Source organism: Dioscorea cayenensis, chromosome 15 (genome assembly GCF_009730915.1).
Source record: "Dioscorea cayenensis subsp. rotundata cultivar TDr96_F1 chromosome 15, TDr96_F1_v2_PseudoChromosome.rev07_lg8_w22 25.fasta, whole genome shotgun sequence".
In the NCBI taxonomy this organism is placed as follows: domain Eukaryota; kingdom Viridiplantae; phylum Streptophyta; class Magnoliopsida; order Dioscoreales; family Dioscoreaceae; genus Dioscorea; species Dioscorea cayenensis.
Window position 1 is genome coordinate 2,448,827 of NC_052485.1, and position 20,982 is coordinate 2,469,808.

Below are 20,982 nucleotides of genomic sequence, written 5' to 3' on the forward strand. Positions count from 1 at the left end.
TTTTTTTTGCCTTCTCATATCAAATGTTTGTTGTCCACTTAAATTTTTAAAGTGTGATATAATAATAGTTGTCAGAATAGTCCTGTGTGTGTAATGAAAAAGTAGTTTGCACATTGCAACTACAGCACTTTGTGTTGTTGTTGTTTCGTACACATGTTTCTGATGTGAATATAAGTTGGCAAATTCATTTATCATGACTCATAAGTAGTTTGCACATTGTTTTCATGTTTAATAGATACAACTACAGTACTTTGTGTTCTTGTTTTGTACACATGTTTCTGATGTGAATATAAGTTGACAAATTCATTTATCATGATTCGTAGTGGTTTGCACCCTTCCTTTATTTTATAGTTTGGTTGCATTTGAAACTCATGTTAATAACTACTTACAGGATATATATATATATATATATATATATATATATATATATTTTTTTTTTACTTAGACAATCAATTTATTAAAACATGGTTGTGTTAACCATTATGTTTGTGATTGTACTAGGCCTTCTTTCAAGAGGAGCTGAGGAACGTTTTTACAAAAATAGCAGTTTCAGGATGCCTATTACTAAACATATATATTTGATATGATTGACTTTTGTGAATTATAGTGTGTTTTTTTTTTCTTTTCATCATGCTAAGCAGCATACCGAGGATGGTTACTGAAAACGTAGATATATGCTTTGTTAATAATGGGGAAATCATGTCACAGGAGTGATCCCGTATATTGGATCAAGTCAACTGCTCATGAATTTACTTTCTCAAACAATTATCACATGTTTTTGTGTGGGTTTTTCTTTCTTTTTTTTTCTTTTTTCTTTTTCATTAAATGCACAGAATGCAGTGGTATATAAATTCTTACTTCTCCTTATGAGATATTTCACTAGTTTAAAAATTATTAGTCATCTTTTATAATATCTTTGCAAAGTCTAACCTTTATTAAAAAAAAAAGAGCTTTTACTGATAAAATAATGAATTGTTATTTTAAAAAAAAATTTCTTTATCCTCCTTTTTATTATAACATTTCTAAATAGATATTAATTACCTATCATTTTTTAATAAAGATGACAATTGGTGCCCTTTAAAAAGATTATCAAGGGACAAGCATGTACATCACATAGGGCAAATAAATAGGGTGAATTAATATTTACATATTTCTGCAACAATAGCATTAATCCAAAAATTCAACTCTGAATTTGTTTTTCACAATTTAAGTACTATGACTAGAAGTTGAAATAGGATTTTAAGAGAGCTATATATATATATATATATATAATGACATTATCTAAATCTTCACATAATAGCCTTATTTTACCATTGAAAAAAATCAATTTAGATGGAGCTCCATCAAATACATTTGCTATTGATAACAATGATTTTGGAGGTTTTTACCATGACATGGCACATCTTTTATAAGATTTTCCCAAATTCCCTATAATGAGCTTCTCATTGTGCTTGAGAGTATACCCTTGATCAATAATTTTAAACCAACTTTTTTTAGTGGTTTTTTTTTTCTCTCCACCGTACTAGGAATGGTTATTCTAGATACAAATGTCGAATAAATAGTGCTACATTGATGACCGGATAATCATGCTATATATAGTTACCCTGGAATAATAGACGCTATGAATATAAACATGATTAAATAGTCTTTGAGCTCCAGATGTACATCATAAAAATAATATAAGAATCCGGTTACTTTCTCAAAAGATTATTATAAATTTTTTTTTCCCTTGATGTGAATGTCAATGAACATAGTGTTATCTAAATTCATGCTTTTGTTCACAACATATTTGGCTGTTGTAATAATTACAAATAAGTTTTTATAATATATAAATAATAATATCTTCACAAAATGTAACAAATATTTCACTACTTATAAAAAAGTTGACTTATGATTCAAAAAATACTCTATATTATTATTATTTTTACATCTAATCATTGTAAATTTATATAAGGACAAGGCATGGTTATATCAATGTTTAAATATTTAGATATACATGAAACAAAATTGCTCATAAAAAAATTGTATTTGCCTCTCTCAAGGATAAAATGTTTTTATCCTTATCGATGGATGTGTACCAATTTAATTTTATCATTTAATATTTTTCTATCTTTATAAATTTGTGAGGATCCTTAATTATAACAACCAAATATAATTTCATAATTAATTTAATTGCATGATAAAATATAACGATTAATTTTTTTATATTTAAATTTTGTGAACAACTAATCTATTTCAATCTAATCTGATTAACCTCCACATATATAAACAAATAGTAACTATTCCTCTCAAAAGTGAGAGATGTTTTAAAAGTTGAGATTCAACTCCCCCTTGTAACAATATATTATTGAGGTTTGTGACTTATTTATAAAATAAATAAATAAATTTTAATCTATGATGAATTTATTTATTTATAAAAATATAATTAATTTTTTTATAATTTCTAAAACTATGACTGCAGTTAATTTTATCAAATTATGAATTATTTTTTAATATTATAATAATTATTATTATTTTGGAAAAAGCAGATAACTTTTTAAAGATTTTGATAAATTATTTTAAAAATTTTTAAAACTGGATAAACTTATATCTCATAATCCGACTTCTAATCTTTTATAAATGTCGTATATATATATATATATATATATATATATATATATAACTTCTTGTATAGATCTACAACAAAACAACAATGGCAAGTAGTGGCTGTATTGTGAAGTGTGCAGGGATTTTGATCCTTTCTCTCATCATTATGCTTGGAGGAGTTGCTGCAAGAAATTTGTATGGGTCAAAATTACATTGTTCTCATTATCCAAAACACAATGGTTAGTATGATTTATTCAAATATAAAACTAAATACAAAGACAATTGTTTAAGTAGTTTCTGAATTGTTTTTATGTATATACATAACCATATATTATTAATCAATCAAATTATATCCTCCTCCCATTAACAAATTCCTTTATTGTAAGTAGTAACATCTGAAGCTTTATATATATATATATATATATACAAGAAGATAACTCCAAAAAAAGTTTGATGTATTATAATATATATATTTATTTTGGAGTAATTGGTTATTTAAAATTGCTTCATCTATGCATTATGATATATATATATATATATATATTTTGATTAGTTGGTTATTTAAAATTGCTTCATCTTTCGAAGTAGTCATATTTTATACTTATTAATAGGTTGTTATTGATTAATTTTAAATTAAAGATAGTTGGAAAACTATATAATTTGTAATGGATGACGATGGAAAAGCCAAATCCATGGAAGGAAGAGAAATGTTAGTATGTGAAAAATACAATTTAAACAAACTTTGACATTTTTAAGTCATGCAAAAGTTCAGTATTAATTTGTTATTTTCATCATTTATCCTTGATTGCATGAACATCACATCTAAACTTATATTAAAGTTTTGAAGTGATAAAAGTTTTTTTAACAAAAATAAGAAAAAATTTAATTTCTATTGAGTTTGGAGTAATTTATAATTTTTTTTAAGATTATAATTGTGTTTTGTTAAATTAATACAATTAAACGCAACTTAATTCATGAGATCCACATGGTAAATCAGTAATGGAACAGTAATATCTATGAAACAAGAATAGCAATAACAAGGCAAATTGCTTTTTTTTTTTTGTTCTCAGATCAAATGTTTGTTGTCCACTTAAGTTTTTAATGTGCGATATTAGAATAGTTGATAGAATAGTCCTTTTGTATGGAATGAGAAAAATAATGAAAAAGTAGTTTGATCATTGTTTTCATGTTTAATATAGACAACTACAGTACTTTGCATTGTTGTTCCGTACATATGTTTGTGATGTGAGATGACTCGGAGTGGCTTGCATACCCTTGTTTTATTTTGTATTTTGATTATATTTGAAACTCATATGAATAACTACTTGCAGGATATAATTTTTTTTTAAGACCAGCAATTTATTAAAACATGGTTGTGTTAACCATTGCATTTGTGATTGTACTAGAATTTGTTTCAAAAGGAGTCTGGGAATGCTTTGATGAGAATATCAGTTTTAGGATACCTATTATTGAATGATTATCACCTCGCTCTCCTTCTTTTGATCTACACTACTACAACAAAAAAGGTTCTGTGCATTATAATATATTTTTTTCTTTTGGATTAATTAATTATTTAAAATTGCATCATCTATGTATTATGATATATATATATTGGATTAGTTAGTTATTTAAAATTGCTTCATCTTTCAAAGTAGTCATATGTTATAATCGTTAATAGGTTGTTTCTTATTAACTTTAAATTGGAGATAGTTGGAACACTGTATAATTTGCGATGGATGAGGATGGAAAAGTCAAATCTATGGAAGGAAGGGAAATATTAATATGTGAAAATATAATTTAAACAAACTTCGACATTTCTAAGGCATGCAAAAACTGTTAATTTGTTATTTTCATCATTTATCTTTGATTGCACAAACATCACAACTAAACTTATATTAAAGTTTTGAAGTGATAAAAGCTTTTTTTTTTTAACATAAATAAGAAAATTTTTAATTTCTATTGACTTTGGAGTAGTTTATAATTTTTTTTATGATTATAATTGTGTTTTGTTAAATTAGTACAATTAAACACAACTCAATTCAAGAGACCCACATGGTAAATTGGTAATGGAACAGTAGTATCTATGAAACGAGAATAGCAATAGCAAAGCAAATATTTTTTTTTGGCCTTCTTAGATCAAATGTTTGTTGTTCACTTAAGTTTTTAATGTGCGATATGAGAATAGTTGATATAATAGTCCTTTGTGTGGAATGAGAAAAACAATGAAAAAGTAGTTTGCACATTGTTTTCATGTTTAATAGATACAACTGCAGTCCTTTGCATTGTTGTTCTGTACACATGTTTGTGATGTGAGTACAAGCTGGCAAATTCATTTATCATGACTCGGAGTGGCTTGCATACCCTTGTTTTATTTTGTATTTTGATTGTATTTGAAACTCATATAATAACTATTTGCAGGACATATATATATAGACCATCAATTTATTAAAACATGGTTGTGTTAACCATTACGTTTGTGATTGTACTAGGCAGTCTAGGCTTTGTTTCAAGAGGAGTCTGGGAACGCTTTGACAGTTTAAGGATACTTATTACTGAACAATTATCACCTCGCCCTCCTTTTGATCTACACTACTACAACAATTCTTCTTTTGATCTCCATTTATTTTTGTGTCGTGGAGTCAAAATCCAAGGAAACCATTATGGGAAGAAATGCTCAAACATCTCGTAACATCGGCTATAATTTTGAGACTATGATGATTACCTTCCGAGATATGGAATGATAGAACAATCTATATTTGTTTTTTAATTAATAAAAGAATTTATTTTTCAATATTTATTGTTAAAATTTATTTTAAAAAGTTTAAATAATTTTAAAATAATTATTTTAGTTAACTTATCACAATGACTGAGCCATTTATTTTTTTATAAAATTATTTTGAATTTGTTTAGAATCACGTGATACATAAAATTTTATCACCAAAACTGATTCATCAATTATATACATATATATTATTTCTTTGTGTATATAAATCTATATGTATATATATGATTGACTTTTGTGAATTACAGTGTGTGTTTTTTTTCTTTTCTTTTCATCATGCTAAGCAGCATACCAAGGATGGTTACTGAAAAAGTAGATATTGAACAAGTGATGCTCCATTAATAATGGGGAAATCATGTCACAGGAGTGATCTTGTATATTTGATCAAGTCAACTGCTCATATATTTTATTTTCTTTTTTTTTTAAAAGTGGATAAATCACTATATTATTATAAGAAAATACCTACCATGTACTTGATGTGGTAAGGATACAACCGAAGAACCAAACCAAATGATACAACTAAATGAAAACAAAAAACAAGGAACAACGGCCCTCCTCAATTCCACCTGCAACTAAACTCCTATCCCATAACCGGGTTGTGAACCTCCTCAGCAGGCCTGGTCTCACCATGAACCTCACCACTGGGCCCCAAGAACTCCAAGTCCTCCGAACAGAGGTGATATCCTCATGTATTTATTTTCTCAAACAATTATCATATGTTTTTGTGTGAGTTTTTTTTTTTTTTTTTCTTCATTAAATGCAAGTGAATGTAGTGGTATATAAATTCTTACTTCTTATGAGATATTTCACCATTTAAAAATTATTAGTCATCTTTTATAATATCTCCAGCAAGTTTAACCTTTATAAAAAACTGTTACTTATAAAATAATAAATTATGATAAAAAAGAGAAGTCTTTCTTGATCCTTCTTTTTTATTATAATACAATCTCTAAGCGGATATTAATTACCTATCATTTTTATAAAGATGACAATCAGTGTCATTTAAAAGGGTTATCAAACATGTACATCACATGAGACAAATAAATTGGGTGAATTAGTATTTGCACATTACTGAAATAATAGCATCAATCCAAGGATTCAACTTTGAACTTATCCATCAATAATAGCATCAATCCAAGGATTCAACCTTGAACTTATCCATTCACAATTTAAGTAACAATTTATTATACTCACTACCGGTGATTGTTTACCTATGAGATGAAATCTTTACACTAATTTAAAAAATTGAAGATGCCACACATGACATCAACACACAACATCTTTTAAAAAATTATACTAGATCTGACTCTTAATTCAACAAAAAAATTTGGATCAATTAATATTGAATGAAGAGTAATTTTTTTATGTTAGATATACACACACATTATGCAATTCCTTATATATTCTGTTTTTGAAGAAAACTTTTGTCTTCAAAATTTTACCATAGACAAGACGCATCTTTAAAAAAAATTACAACTTGACAGTAATTAGTAAGATTATTTAACTAAAATTATTTCATGATCAACCAAGCAAACAATTAGTAACATAGAAAAAAAAAATGTTTTTATTTAACGATCAACGGCTCAGATTGATGATGAAATGACAGATGTTTGATAACATCGATCTCACCGTCCAAGACTACTTAGTATTCATGGACGGCCCAGATCGTTTCCTCCTGGCTTCATACACACGCTTTCCCCGCCGTATAAAATGCTATCGTCTTCCCCCACTCGCTCCGTCTCTCGCAATCTCTCACTCTCTCGACTTCGAGGAGGAGCGGCGAAGAAGAGCAATGGAGGAAGTCACAGAGACGGAGCTCGAATCACAGGTGAAGTTCTCCCAAGTCTATCTTCTTTTTCCATTGTAATAGCTTCGCTACCTTGCCATCGTTTTGCCTCCCATCATCTGTTGTTATAATTCTTTATATCATAGATCGGAAGATGTAGAAAACCCTAATGTAGATCTCCTTTCTTGCCATACGATCTTGAACGACCTCTAGCTAGGATGTAGTTTTCTAGTCGATGTTGGATTGATTTGGATTGTAATTAACCAGGCTGTTTTGCAAAAGATGTGATGGATTCCAAGGCTTTCTTCTCAAGATGGATGATGTACTAAATGTCAGTGAGTGAATTTACTGTGTAAGTGAAAAACAAGTATAAAAGATGCTTATTAAAAGATGTTGTAATATATGTAATCTTAATGCACAATATATTTAAGTATAAAAGATGTTGTAATTGTTAATAAGTATATTCTCTATGTATAAAATCTTGAAATGTTTTGATTTCAATGGGAAATGAATTAATGTGTATCCACTACTCAGAACATAGCAATGAAAAAGTGATTCAGTAAAGAAGAGAAAGGGTAGTGATTGAAATCACACAACTGAGGTGCTAGGCCATCTTCTACTGAAGCCTGTTAACACATGCACTTTATTTACTCAAACTTTTTTCAGCCTCTTTTATCAGAGAAGTGGTTGTTAATCTGTTCAGCAGCCATTAATTGAATGTCTCCTTAGTATTATTTATTTTGATTTGCTAAAACACTATTGCTAATTATACTTAATGTCTCTCCCAGTACAGCTTAACTCTATTGTAGATTTACTAAGTAAGGTCCAAGTTCGTGCTGGTGGGGGGCATCTTACTATACTAGAGACCGAGAGGCTTGTTTTGATACTTTTGAATAAAAGGAATGTGGTAACACATCAATCGCCATCAAACGTTTATGAAGATTTCATTTTATCCCTCTGTTGCATCTCTACTTTGTAATATCTGTTGCTCACCAGGTCCTCTATTTCATACTTTTCATTTCTTACATCCGCACATAGAGACAAATTTCTTAAGCTTCATGCCACTGCTCACTAGGCCTTGCAGATTTTTCAGATTGACGAGCACCTAAGTCATGTAGCGATGGGACGAAAGAAGCGCTTGAAATTTGAAATAAATTGTTGACCATTGAGCTTATTCAGCATTTGATGAGTTCAATTTTCTTGATCAGGTTGCTGTTCTTGTGCCTGACACTTGGTGCTGGCTTTTTAAATTATCACCTCAATATGTTATCCTTTGGGTATCTCTTTTCTTTCAGTCTTATATTATTGAACAGTAATATTTCCTTTACCAAGTAGACAGATTCCTTTCTTCCCTTGTTGTGAAGAAATGATATCTGCTTTACGTGAGACTTTGAAGCACATACAACATACTCCACACACACACATAAGGTTCTCAGTTATAATCCTTCTTTCATTGGTGGCCTACTTTTGCTATACTGTTAAATTACTAGCACCTTAATCATTTTTTTACGAATGTCTTTAAAAGATATATTAGTTTTGTAAACAATCTGAATTACTGCATTTATATTGATTTCTGTATTGCATCACCAGTACAAATTTACTCACTAAATATTGAATTATTAAGTCCTAGTTCTGAATGATATCCATCTTCGGTTTTTTTTCCTAGAATTTGACTCCCTAGAGCCATATGCACAAGTGGTGATTAGAGTTCAGTGCTGAAGATATCTTATCATGTTAAGTGCTTTATGTAGAAGACTTCTATATCTTTGCATGATCTGCTTGTCTTCATATTGTTTCAGCAACAAGATTGGGCAGCTATTTCTTCTTTTCCTCGTCTTTTGGGCATAATTTTAACTCTTTCTTTGTAAAAATATCAGCTAGACTTCATTCTCCTCTCGTTACCAGTTAACCTCTTTGAAATTTCTGCCTTCATAATTGAAGTACCAAACTGGTGTTGAATTGTGAAATTACCATCTTCACATTCATAATGTCACATGTTTAAGTTCAGAATATGCATAGAAATGTTTTTTTGTTTTGGGTATTGCTGCATAATAGTTGGAATGATGTTCTCATCTGGGGCATTTGACATGATCAAAGGTCTGAAAAACTTGTGGATCACTAAAATAAAAGTACTACTGTGGACTGTGTGCTAAAATTTTTTATATTTCCATTGACAGACATGCTGTATGACTTAGCTACATTAATTTACACTACCTTGCTTTTCTGTTCATTTTTCAGAGATCTGTTCGCTATTGCACACTAACAAGATCTTTGAAATAGGAAATTCTGAGTACCTTAAGGATTTATTGGACCATCTGAACGTAGATATTGTTGAGAAGGTGTAATTCTCTGTGTGGAGTGTTACTTGAAGCCTCACAAGGATCTGTTGCTTCAATCTTGATTTTGTTGCTGGCTAACATTTTCATGGATCTGGTTTTTGTCTTTGACTTGGTAAGCAAATGCATGTTTTTGATTGATTTATTTATTTTAATAATCTTCTTTAAAAGTTATCTTCTTAGTGTCATCACTCATCAGAGGGCTCTAAATAAAATATGGCGTGCTAACATACTAAACTTTATGTTTATGCAGGTCTCAAGCGTGATTGACATTCAGCTGAACAAGGATAAATATATGAGGCATTTGTTGAAGATGACTTATGCAATGAGGCTATGTTTTCAGTTGATTGCTTTTCTCCTTATTGATACTCATGATTGATCCAACAGTTTTTGTTTTTAACCAGAAAAGGGGATAAAGTGGATCTATAATAGATATCAAAAGTAATAAGTACTAATAGGCGAACTTTGAACAAAATTAAATTAACTAATTAACATATCATCTTTCGATTAGCTTTGGTGTCATACAGAAAGCATAAAACTATCCATGTGCACTTTGTTAACTTGCGCAAATATAAAAGCTCCCTGCCAATCTATATTTAAGTCATGAATTTTCAAATTTAACTTTTAAGTACATTTATCAGATCATATTACCAATTCAGGTGTCAACATGGTAAATATGCCTTTGGCTATCTAGCAGTTAACCAATAGTTATAGGTTTATAACTGGAAAATTGTGTGGAGAATGAGATGCTAGATCCCTTTGCACAGGTGTGGGCTTGTCCATTTGATGCTAGACCCTTCTTTCTAGTTTTTGAGAAAGATATTTTTGGCAAGTTTAGGTTCAATACATATGCCTTTGGATCAACATTTAATAAAACTATTATAACTTCAATACTGTATTAATTTTGGTAGTGGTTGTAGGCTTTAGCTGTGGAAATTGAACTCTACCCCAGAATATATGCTACAAAATTAAATAATATCTAAGACTTCGTTGTTCTCCTATCAGTTGGATGATTTGTGAAAATAATATATAAGGAATTGCTAGATCTTCTAGATCAGGTTGTCCATATCATTGTAAATTAAATAGTATCAAATTGAATTTTTCTGGTACAAGTTCCCTGATAGATGTGGCTGTCTGTTTTTCTTAGGTGTCATCTGTTGAAAATGCATGCAATCCTTTGTTACATGGAAATAGAAAAGCCTCCTGTATTGTTTGTGTCCACCGGATAGGTACATATATTCTCTATTTCCTTCCCTCCCTATGGACCATCTTATTGTTATTTTTTCATATGAGCATCATATCTCTAAATATGTGCTATTTGTTTTTTTGGATTTTATTTATTTAGTCATGAATCTGCAGTTAAAACAAAAACAGAAACTTAACAAGTGATTCTGTCATGTAAATTCTATTTCCTGCTGATTAAAGGACTTCAAATACACATCAAAAGTCAAATCGGACAATGGCTACTAATTAAATTGGGGGTGTTAATCTACTGATTGAATGTTTTTTGTGTTACGAGTGAATCTATTGGTCAGTGTGATAACAAAGCCTATTGTTATCATTTTTTTATTGGTTATTTATAGCCAACAATGTGGCAGGTAGAATTTGAACCCATGACCACCAACAGTAAACTAGATTCAACATAGACTGTTTATTGACATGGATGCTACATAAAAAAAAGGTGATATGCGTAAAATTGTAACTAAAGCTATACATCTTGCGAAAGAGTATGAAATAAATGTATGCCGGTATATTATTTCGTATAGCTACTAAATTATATGAATGGTTTTTCATTGTTGGTGTATCATTTTCTCACGCAGAACATTGGCTCATAACCGCTTTATTTGCATTCAATAATATATTCATCTTGGTGCAGAGATGATTGTATACTTTTCCTCCATAAATTGCTTCTAACTTTGTTTTCTAGGAATCTTGATGCAAATATTTGACTAAGAAATTGATGATTCTACTTTGGTAAAATTTCAAGGTATTGAATTTGCGGTATGTAACTATATGCTATTTATTCATCGCACAAGAAGAAACAACTTGTTTAAACTGTTTTTAGAAGATGGGGTACTATAAAAAAAAAACCAAAGAATTAGACAACCTTCTTGGCAATATTTATCATGAAATTCTTGGTATTTTCTACCCATTACTTTTGGATCGTCCTTGAAATTCCTTAATGCTTTAATTTTTTAAAAATTAAATTGGAAAGAGAATTTTAATTGATCTGACTAAATTAATACAAAAAAAAATGTATTTCCTAATAATTAATATTTATTAATTTTAATCATTTTTAAATTATTTTTTAAAATTCATCTATTCAATAATAGACATTTTTGGTAAGGTAATTGGCCATAAATCAAGAGCATCCTAGTGCGTCCAAATTTATTTTTCTTCTACATGGCTTTTTTTGTTCTTTTACTTTTGCTTCAGTTTTGATTTGAATTCTTTTCACCTCCACGGTTGCTAGCACGTTACCGTAGTGTGAAAAGAACTTGATGGATTAATTGTGATTCTTGACAATAAAATTGTTTATTCAGTTTGTGTATTGTTAACTGAGTTTTTTTTTAATCTTTCCACGTCAAAATTCCTCTTGTTGAGAAGACCAGGACTAGGAATTCTTAGACAAAGAAATTGGGCCTACTTTTGCAGATCAAAATATTAAATTACCAAACTAGCTGACATTTAACTTCAGAAAAGATAGTTTTAATGTTTAGAGTCTTTAGACTACTTCTAAAACTCAACCATGTCAAATAATAGTATCAGACCTTGTTCGCACTTCATTGATGCTGTCATTCTCTTTGCGGATAAAATTTAATATTTCTGTTGTGTTTCATAAATGGTTTCAGGTGGCTTTGATTGTTTTTGTCTTATATTGGAAGCTTTGTACTGGCAGATAGATGACCGATATATTAACTATGCAAATTTTATAAAACATTCTTAAACATATTTTCTTGATGTCATTTATTAATCCCATTATTTGATATTATTCTGGATATTTTGTCCAATAAGAAGCAAGTTCAGGAATGCAGAACAGTCAGCATTCATGATTGATCTTCATCAAATAGGGATGCTGTTTCAGTAAAAATCAAATTGCACCCGTCTTTTAGTGCTGTTAATGTTTATCACCTAAATATTGATGGTAGACTTTACATGCATGCAACATCACCTTCATGTTTGTTGGATGAACTTGGGAAGGGCACTCTTACAGAAGTTCAGTTGTTTTAATAGTGCCACATCTATGTCATTTACTTATCAATTTCAATCATAAAACGTCTTAAGTAGCTCTAATATTTCTAACATTAATTACAGATAGATGGCAATGAGCTGCTGGGTGGAGTTATTAATCATTTTGTTAGCTGTAAATATCCTTCAAAGGTTTGATGGAGTCTTACTTCCTCATTGCCCTCAATGTGCTATTATTGTATTGGTTACAAATTACTCACATAATGTGTTCCTCACCTTGTAATCTATGTTAATCATAATAACTGTGGCTTTCATGATAATCTCCTCATCCCTTTTAAGCAGTTGGCATTAAAATTTTTGAGCAAGCACTCTATACTATTCTAAAACAAACAGAGATAATGTTCTTTCACTATGGCGACCACTCTGTCTGAGATGCTCTAGATCTGCATTTGAGATATCTATTTGTAGATTGAAAACTAGGTTAATAAATTTCTTAAAACCAATTTTGTTAGTTATGGACCAATTTATCTACTATTTTTTTTTGGGTGCATTGTTACTGATGTCAGATTTTCCATTTATTGAAAGTATTTAGATGTAAATATGGAAATAACTACTAGATTAAACTGTATTGAAGTATTAAAAACCGAACTTCATGTGCTAGTTATTATGTTTGTAGTAACTTATTGGCAATAGCAGTGGATATTGATCATGCATATATTGTTCTCATCCATTCGATGACAATGCCTGTTGTAATGAAATTGAGTTGAGTTGGAGACACGAATAAATTTAGGTGATTTTGAATTTTGGGCTTGGACCCTAGGGCTTTAAGAAATTATCTGGCAGTGTTTTCTGCGCAATTGGATAGGTAGTTGAATGCTGGCATATTGTTTATCTGGCTATCCAGTATTTCTTCTTCATGATTTCACATATGCCATGCCATCATAGCATTTTCATAAAAATTAATGGAAAAACTCATTCAGTTGTATATGAAAATCTTGTCAAAACTTAACTTTGCGATGTTTGCTAGTTTAACATTTGGCAATTGTCATGATGTATTAAACATGTTTTGGATGTAGTTGTCATTAAAATCAGTAATCTCCTTTCATGAGTATGATCTCTTTGAGTTTCCTCTATTTCATTCTCTTGAGTCCCTCAACGCTTATTGCTGATCACAGTCATTACTACCAGGCAGCATGACTGCAATGATCATTTGCCTGATGATTTCTGCTATTTTGAAAAATCCATCTTCTTGTTTTCTTTGTTATGGTTAATTTGCATTCTATCTCTATTCAAAAGCTTGCGCCTGGGCACTCACTTCTGAGCTATGGTGAGCATATTAATATACAAGTACATAATTTGCCCCTTATATTTCTAAAGTGATATTATTTTTCTTCTTTTACAGGATTGCGTTGTGCACGACTTGCTGGTACTGTAAAGTGCATGCTTTGTTGTATATCTCATGGTAAGTGTTCCTTTGCATTTATCTCATGTAAGTTATTTATGTACCATTTCCAATTCCTTTATATTGTGTTTCAAGATCTTACTATCTTGTTCTAACAATTTGTTGATGTGGGACAATTTTTATATTTATCATCAGTAGCATTTGCTGCGAAGTTGTTGAGAACGAAGATTATATTACCAGAAACGGAGTCCTCACATTTAGATAAATGGATGCGCCCGCTTATTCAAACATTAACATAATATCTAGTGGCTTGCCATTGAAGGCCTCACCGATAAACCATTAAACTCAGTCTATACGGATGGCCTTTTCCAGCTTAATATGGAAATTATAATTAAGATAGATAACTTTTCATGCACTGTAGGTCTTACATTTAATAAAAATAAGCTGTTACTTATCTTCATCAATGGATGTGATTTCATCATCTAATAGTTTGTTGTATGTGAGGATTGTTTACTAACAGCTGAAAATAATATATAGTTAATACAACATTATAAAATATAACATACTTTAATTGGGAAGTGATAAAATAAATTTTTTGGACAAGAATTTCCAGGTCTTAAAGCTTGAGACATATAATTATAAGGTCTAAGATAAAATGTTTAATATAACAAAACGTTAAACTAAGCAACATGATATCTGTCTAGTATAAAATCTAGGAAACTAGAACATCTGTAAAAGATAAACAACTTCTGCTGAAGTTTATTTGGATCCACTTGAAATGTCTGTCCATCTCCAAGGAGAAGCCGTGAGGATGGTGTTGAAAGATGTCTGCAGAACCTAACAATGTCTTACTACCAACCAACTGATATTGAAAAGAAAATAGCATAAGAGACAGAGAAACAGAGCATAACTCTGATATTAACATGAGAGAAATAAAGAGAGACGACATACCTTGTCCTAACATCGCAGGTTGTCGAATGTGACTATCCAGTTGTTGAGGTCATAACCAATGTTATGGCTAGCTTGGGCATATGCTCCAAAAATGCTTTCTCTCATATATTTAAATGACGGTGAAATAGTGAGGCAAGTAAATTCATAGAGATCTTGAGTTACTCTATTTCTAAAGCTCACCCTATAAAATAGTCGCTCTCCTGTGAGTTTTGACATCAATGGAATCAAGTCTGAAAATCAAGCCAATATCCTTCAAGTCTTCTAATGAAGCATCAAAACAGTAATTCCCTTCTTCCACAGGCACAACTGTAATATCAGCACGATAGGCTATGCCCCCAAGAACCTTACAAAGCTCATCAAAAGCCATTTTGGGGATCATCGTGAGTCTGGTGCCGAAATCCAGCATCAATCCCCCCCGACCATTTCTATCCATTGCAAATAAATTGGATGGTACATTCAACTTAGTCTCACTTTGATTGTAGACCACAATCATGCTGTGAAAGTTCACAAAGTATTGTGAACGAAATACCTTATTTCGGATCAAAGGGACTGCTGTGCCATCAAGCCTAGCTTCATCTTCAAACAATATATAAGATGTTTCGCCTGTCATAGGGAGTTGTAAGCAGTGGGAAAATTTGGAGATGTTAAGTTGAGAAATTATTGAGAATGGTCCTTGTCCCAATCCCAGTATTCCATCTTCTCCCTCATGAAAAATTCCAATAGCTGAGAATGCACATCCAAAATAAAGAAACTGATTAAATGCTTTCCTATTAACATATAGCCCCTCTAACTGGAAAAAATCAGATGCCATGTTACAACCAACTGTTGAGTTATCCCCATATTTAAAAGAAAATTGACATCTTCGATGATCATCACAAGCAGGAGAGAGTCTATTAGCAAAGATCTTACAGTGCTCGTTTTCACACATAGTATATTTAAAAGTGGCTGATTCTTTAGGATCAAAGGGTGGATTGCTCTTTCTAAAGCAATTTGTACATGGCTTGCATTGCAGCCATGTAGCATCACTCCCTGTGTCAATAGATAATCTAACTGGAGTCTCAGGTATACCAATGCTCATAGTTACTACATAAGTATTGTGAATATGTTCCACTAGTCCACTGAATCCACTCTTCAATTGCTCTTGGGCGCCTGCATGGAAATTAGCCATTAAGGAAATGTTAGAGAATGCAGGAGTTTGATACAATTTCTCAACAATAGGCATCCGGAATCCCAGATTTTTGGCCGTGATGATCTCTATGTTTCCTCCAAAAACAGTGATTATCATGGTCACATATGCAATGGTTATTAATGATGCCATGTTTCAGAAAAACTATTGCTTGGTGAGAAAAAAGAAAGGGCATCACATTGTGTTCCCTATATTGCTTATTTGTAAAACTTTTAACAGGATCAAAGCACAAAAGGCATGTGCAACCTACTGGAAAGTCATGAAATAATGATTCACAACCTAATTCTCATATCACACAAAAGGAACATTTGCTTTCTGCATTAAAATGGTTATTTTGTGAACCATTAATGAGTTACGAATTATTGAAAATCATCACTCATAAACCTTAGCCATCTTGGATTGTTATCTAGATAATGAGTGGACCTTAAACATAGCCTCTTTGCCCCTATTAGTTTCACTTACTTTAGAGTGTTTATTTTATCTAAACTCAAAGTCTAATATGCATTAATTTGATTAGTGTAATATTCATTGTATGAAGGTCTGAGATCATGACTTAGTTGCCCCGCGTTGACAGTATATATACCCATATACACACTACTGGCATATATGCTCTGTGTCATGAATATTATCCCAAAACAAATAATAAGTTCTTTTGGATCAAGAAATGGTTCCATGAGGACAACAATTGGTACCATTAAATTCGGCTGTCTGACCACATGCCACTTTAAAGAAATGACACAAATATGAGACATAGGATATTAGTAGTAGAACTCCATTAGTGACTCAAAAGTACAAGAAGCTTATCTATGGGAAGGTCATTCAGATCATCCAAACTACTAAACCAAGGATGAAAACAACAGCAATTGATCTCCTTTGGCTGAAGATAGTTAATCAACTTAATCTACAATCAGAACATGTGGGCAAAAGAAATTATTATGCTTGAGTTTAAACGTCTTTAAAAAATAATTAGATAATGATGTTTACTCATCAGAACATATGAATGCATAGCTACTTTCAACTGTAATTATGTAATTTTTTTAAAGTGTATAAATAGTTAGTAAGTTGATCAAAACATAATAATTCATTTGAGATATATGTCCTACTTTTTAAGAAATTAGAATGAACATAAAAATTTTCAGGGGTCTATATAACTTCATGGTTTGTTAGTTTTATTTGAAAGGAAAGCAAGTTAGGTTGTTGGTTTGCATAAATTAAATGTGGCATTTATACATGCAATATATCTCAGAGACCAATAGAATTAGTAGGTGAAGGCTCAAATTTGATGCATGGCAGTGCATTATTCGTATCTATGTTCCACATGAGAACTTGGGATATATTTCACAAGCATGAAAAATAATATAGCCCCTTATTGTGTATATGAACCATTAAGACAATAGTGATGTTTTTATGCGATAAAGTATCATATATATATATATATATATAAGCATGTACTAACCAGCCTTCTCAAATTTAACTCTCAATAATAAAATCCATAATATTTGTTTTCTGTATACTCAGAGAAGTATGACAACATAATCATTCGATATAAAATCATGACTTAGTTTCCACATTAGGATACACATATGGATCCTGATCCATTGAATGCAGGTCCCATATACAAACTGCTGACATACTGTGTTTATGAATATTATCCCAAAACATATGATCAGTTCTTTTGTAACAAGACATGGTTCCAGGAGGACAACAAGTGGTACCATTAAATTTGCCTGTCCCACAACATGCCATTTTAAGTTTCTTTAACCCTGCAATATGTAATTAAACCAAATAAATTGGAAGTTTAAGCAATTAATTGGAAAACTCAAGAAAGAAACTTCCAAATATTGCTTGTATATTAATTCTTACCATAAGATGTTGGATTGTTGTCTAATTCCTCATATGCGTTGTACAAGTTAAAAAAAAAGAATAGTGGAAGTTATGATATTCTGAATTTAATTCTTCCATTAAAAAAGCTAATTTTTTGTTGTATATTGCCAGTGCATTTGCATCTTCATCGCATGCTCCTGTCTCTGTTTTACTTCTTAAATTGGCATGCATCCTTGAGCTCATGTTGATATGATTATAAACTTAGTGCACCAAAGTTGCATATATCCTGTGTTCATTCATTAAAAAAAAATGTTAAATTCAAATGCAAAACAACATAGTTCATAATTGGAAGATTTCTCTAACTGTTGCCGGAGTGTGTTGATTAATTCTGACACATACTTTTCAGGATCAAATTGAAGTCTTCTTCCGATTCTCAAAGAAACTTCGACACCACTGACAATTAGTAAGTCATTATCTCCAATTTTGATGACAAAGAAAGAATTGGGCATGTGATCCTCTGTTTTTTCAGGGCCAGTCTGCTTTGAAATAACTCTCACCACTTCATTGAAGTCATTTACTTGCTCATCAAATGGAATGCAATAACCCTGATAAAGAATATTTAGGATAATGTTCTCATCACATTAATATTGTCATACATTTAAAGTTACTAACTTTATATGTCCAATTAAGGATTCCAGCACCACCAGATGCAAAGTTGACACCTTTGAGAAGTTCGTCATCTATGTCTGCCTTGTTGATGAAACTAAGATATGGTTTTGGTGATGGTAATCCAAGTTTCTCAGCTAAAAAAGAAATTATACATGTTAGAATATAATTTTGTAAATATACAGCATTGCTATTATATGACCATCTACAAATTTAGTTCTTTTGGAATTTCAATGAATGAGAGAAATAAGTGAAGTTTGTGAGATACCGAGAAAGTCAGCCGCATTCTTGCCATTGCTAAACCGGCTGGTGGCCTTGTAAGTCAGTAAAGTCGATACCGTAGGCGAAGTAATTGGCCTTGGCTCTATGGAAATTGAAGTTGTTGTTGCCTACATCAATTATGGATGCTCTAAGAAGATACATGTCTTGATCTGGTGCTTGTCCAAAGCCACAAATAATGCACAACATCAGGCACATCACAAGATATGGCCAGGTCATCACCTTGATTTTTTTCTTCTGAACTTAATTACTTGTAATTGATTTTTGTGAGATTGGATTGAAACCATGTCGTTATTTTTATATATATATATATATGGAAAAAAAAAGTAAATAATTTGAATTTGTAGCTGAACTGTTATTTCTGAGAAAGAAATCTCAGACACATGCAACTTCAAAATCTTAACTTAGAAGTAGTAGATGCTGAAAATGGATTAATGGTCTCCTTTTTGAGGATGTAATTAACATCAGTTAATAGTGTGGTGATAATTACTTATTATAAGTTAATTATGATTGCAAGGTGTGGATTTGCAGTGAAGTATACTGTGATGTGGGGATGCTTTTTTTTTTGTGGCCAATGTGCACAAGCTACACATGCATATCTGAAAATTTTCATATGTGCAGGTTGTTCCTGATTTTACATGGAGATTTCATCCATGCCCCTTCAACGTCTTTCGGTCTGCAGACGAGTTCCCATCTCACCGCGTGCATTTTTGAAATCTCGGGATTCTTTATAAAAAAATTATATAATTTTGTTACTTTAAGGGTTGAAGTGGCTATTATGTATTAGTTTTATTCAAACTTTGAAGCACTAGGTACTAGGTATATGTAATGGTTTTGTGCAAACTCTAAAGCACTAGATATATGTAATGGTTTTGTGCAAATTTTGAAGCACTAGATAAATGTAATGGTTTTATATGTTATGTTCTTATATTGCAACAACAACAACATGATCCTTAAGGTTTAAGTTGTGTAATTTCATATGTTATGTTCCTATATTATAACAGAAATAACACTGAGCAAAGCTTTTAGATTTATTTGTAGCATTGGATGTGTGAAGCTAGTGCAAAAAAAAAAAATAAAGTTAATAATAAATGGCAAATTTTTTAGATATAATAATAAATAATAAAAATAAATTAAATATTAAAATAATAATTAGTTAATAATAACAAGTTAATACAGTGCATAATAAATGGTAATTTAAAAAAAATATATATTACAATAAGTGATTAAATATAATAATTAGTTAATAATAAAAATTAAAAAAAAATCGTAACATGGGGCAATTTTTTAGATATAATAATAAATAATAAAAATAAATTAAATACCAAAGTAATAATTAGTTAATAATAAAAATTAAAAAAATCAAGCAACATGGGCAAATTTTTTAAATATAATAATATATAATAAAAATAAATTAAATACTTAATAATAATTAATAAATATTTAATAATTAATATATCATTATAAATTGACATATAATAAAGTATGGGGGTAATCTTACCATGAGTAACCATACCCCAAAAATACATCAAACCAAACATGTGTTTTTCAATTTCAGATTTACAAATCCTTCCAAACAAACATAAAATTTTATAATACAGTAATTCCAGTTACATCCAACCAAACACTAGATTTTACTGTACTGTATTTTGAAAACCAAGTATTTCCAATTACATTGTAACTGAAAATCCACTGCATTCAAAATTACATCCAACCAAACGCTACCTAAGTTACATTTATCTAATTATTCATTGGTTTAACTTTGATCAATTGTTGTTGGTTCAATTTATTTTTAAAGAATATTTTTTCTTTACTTTTATTGGTTTTGGTAATTTTTTATCGCTTTTTTAAGTAACTTTTCTTTCTTTTTATTTCCTTTATTTTTTTTTTTGCCCTTTTCTTTTTCTTTTTCATTTTTAATTTGTCTGGGAAACTTTTATTTTCAATTTATTTATTTCCTTTTTCCCTTAGTTAAGTTTTCCTTTTTATTTGCAT

At 30.4% G+C, this 20,982-nt stretch overlaps 1 protein-coding gene and 1 long non-coding RNA gene across 15 annotated transcripts; one reads left to right on the forward strand and one right to left on the reverse strand.

Annotated features, from left to right (window-relative positions):
* The first annotated feature begins 7,070 nt into the window (after window positions 1–7,070).
* On the forward strand, window positions 7,071–19,693 carry LOC120276902. 14 transcript variants are annotated; one of them, XR_005541405.1, is made up of 8 exons: window positions 7,071–7,196; window positions 7,948–8,431; window positions 9,435–9,605; window positions 9,744–10,719; window positions 12,806–12,871; window positions 14,082–14,141; window positions 18,449–19,201; window positions 19,609–19,693. It is a non-coding gene; the product is annotated as an uncharacterized LOC120276902 (long non-coding RNA). The 14 variants fall into 14 exon arrangements; XR_005541399.1 differs by having other exon boundaries at window positions 9,744–14,141; window positions 18,449–18,505; window positions 18,572–19,201; XR_005541396.1 differs by having other exon boundaries at window positions 9,744–14,141; window positions 18,449–18,505; window positions 18,733–19,201.
* LOC120276901 (aspartic proteinase CDR1-like) lies at window positions 14,720–16,510 on the reverse strand. Its single transcript, XM_039283635.1, has 2 exons — window positions 15,033–16,510; window positions 14,720–14,943 (listed from the first exon to the last, which is right to left on the reverse strand). The coding sequence occupies exon 1, from the start codon at window positions 16,348–16,350 to the stop codon at window positions 15,214–15,216; it is 1,137 nt and encodes a 378-aa protein (XP_039139569.1). The 5' UTR covers window positions 16,351–16,510; the 3' UTR covers window positions 14,720–14,943; window positions 15,033–15,213.
* Window positions 19,694–20,982: the final 1,289 nt, after the last annotated feature.

Excerpts from the sequence above, each read along its gene's own strand:
- LOC120276901 (XM_039283635.1), bottom strand. The coding sequence starts at position 16,350 with ATGGCATCATTAATAACCATTGCATATGTGACCATGATAATCACTGTT.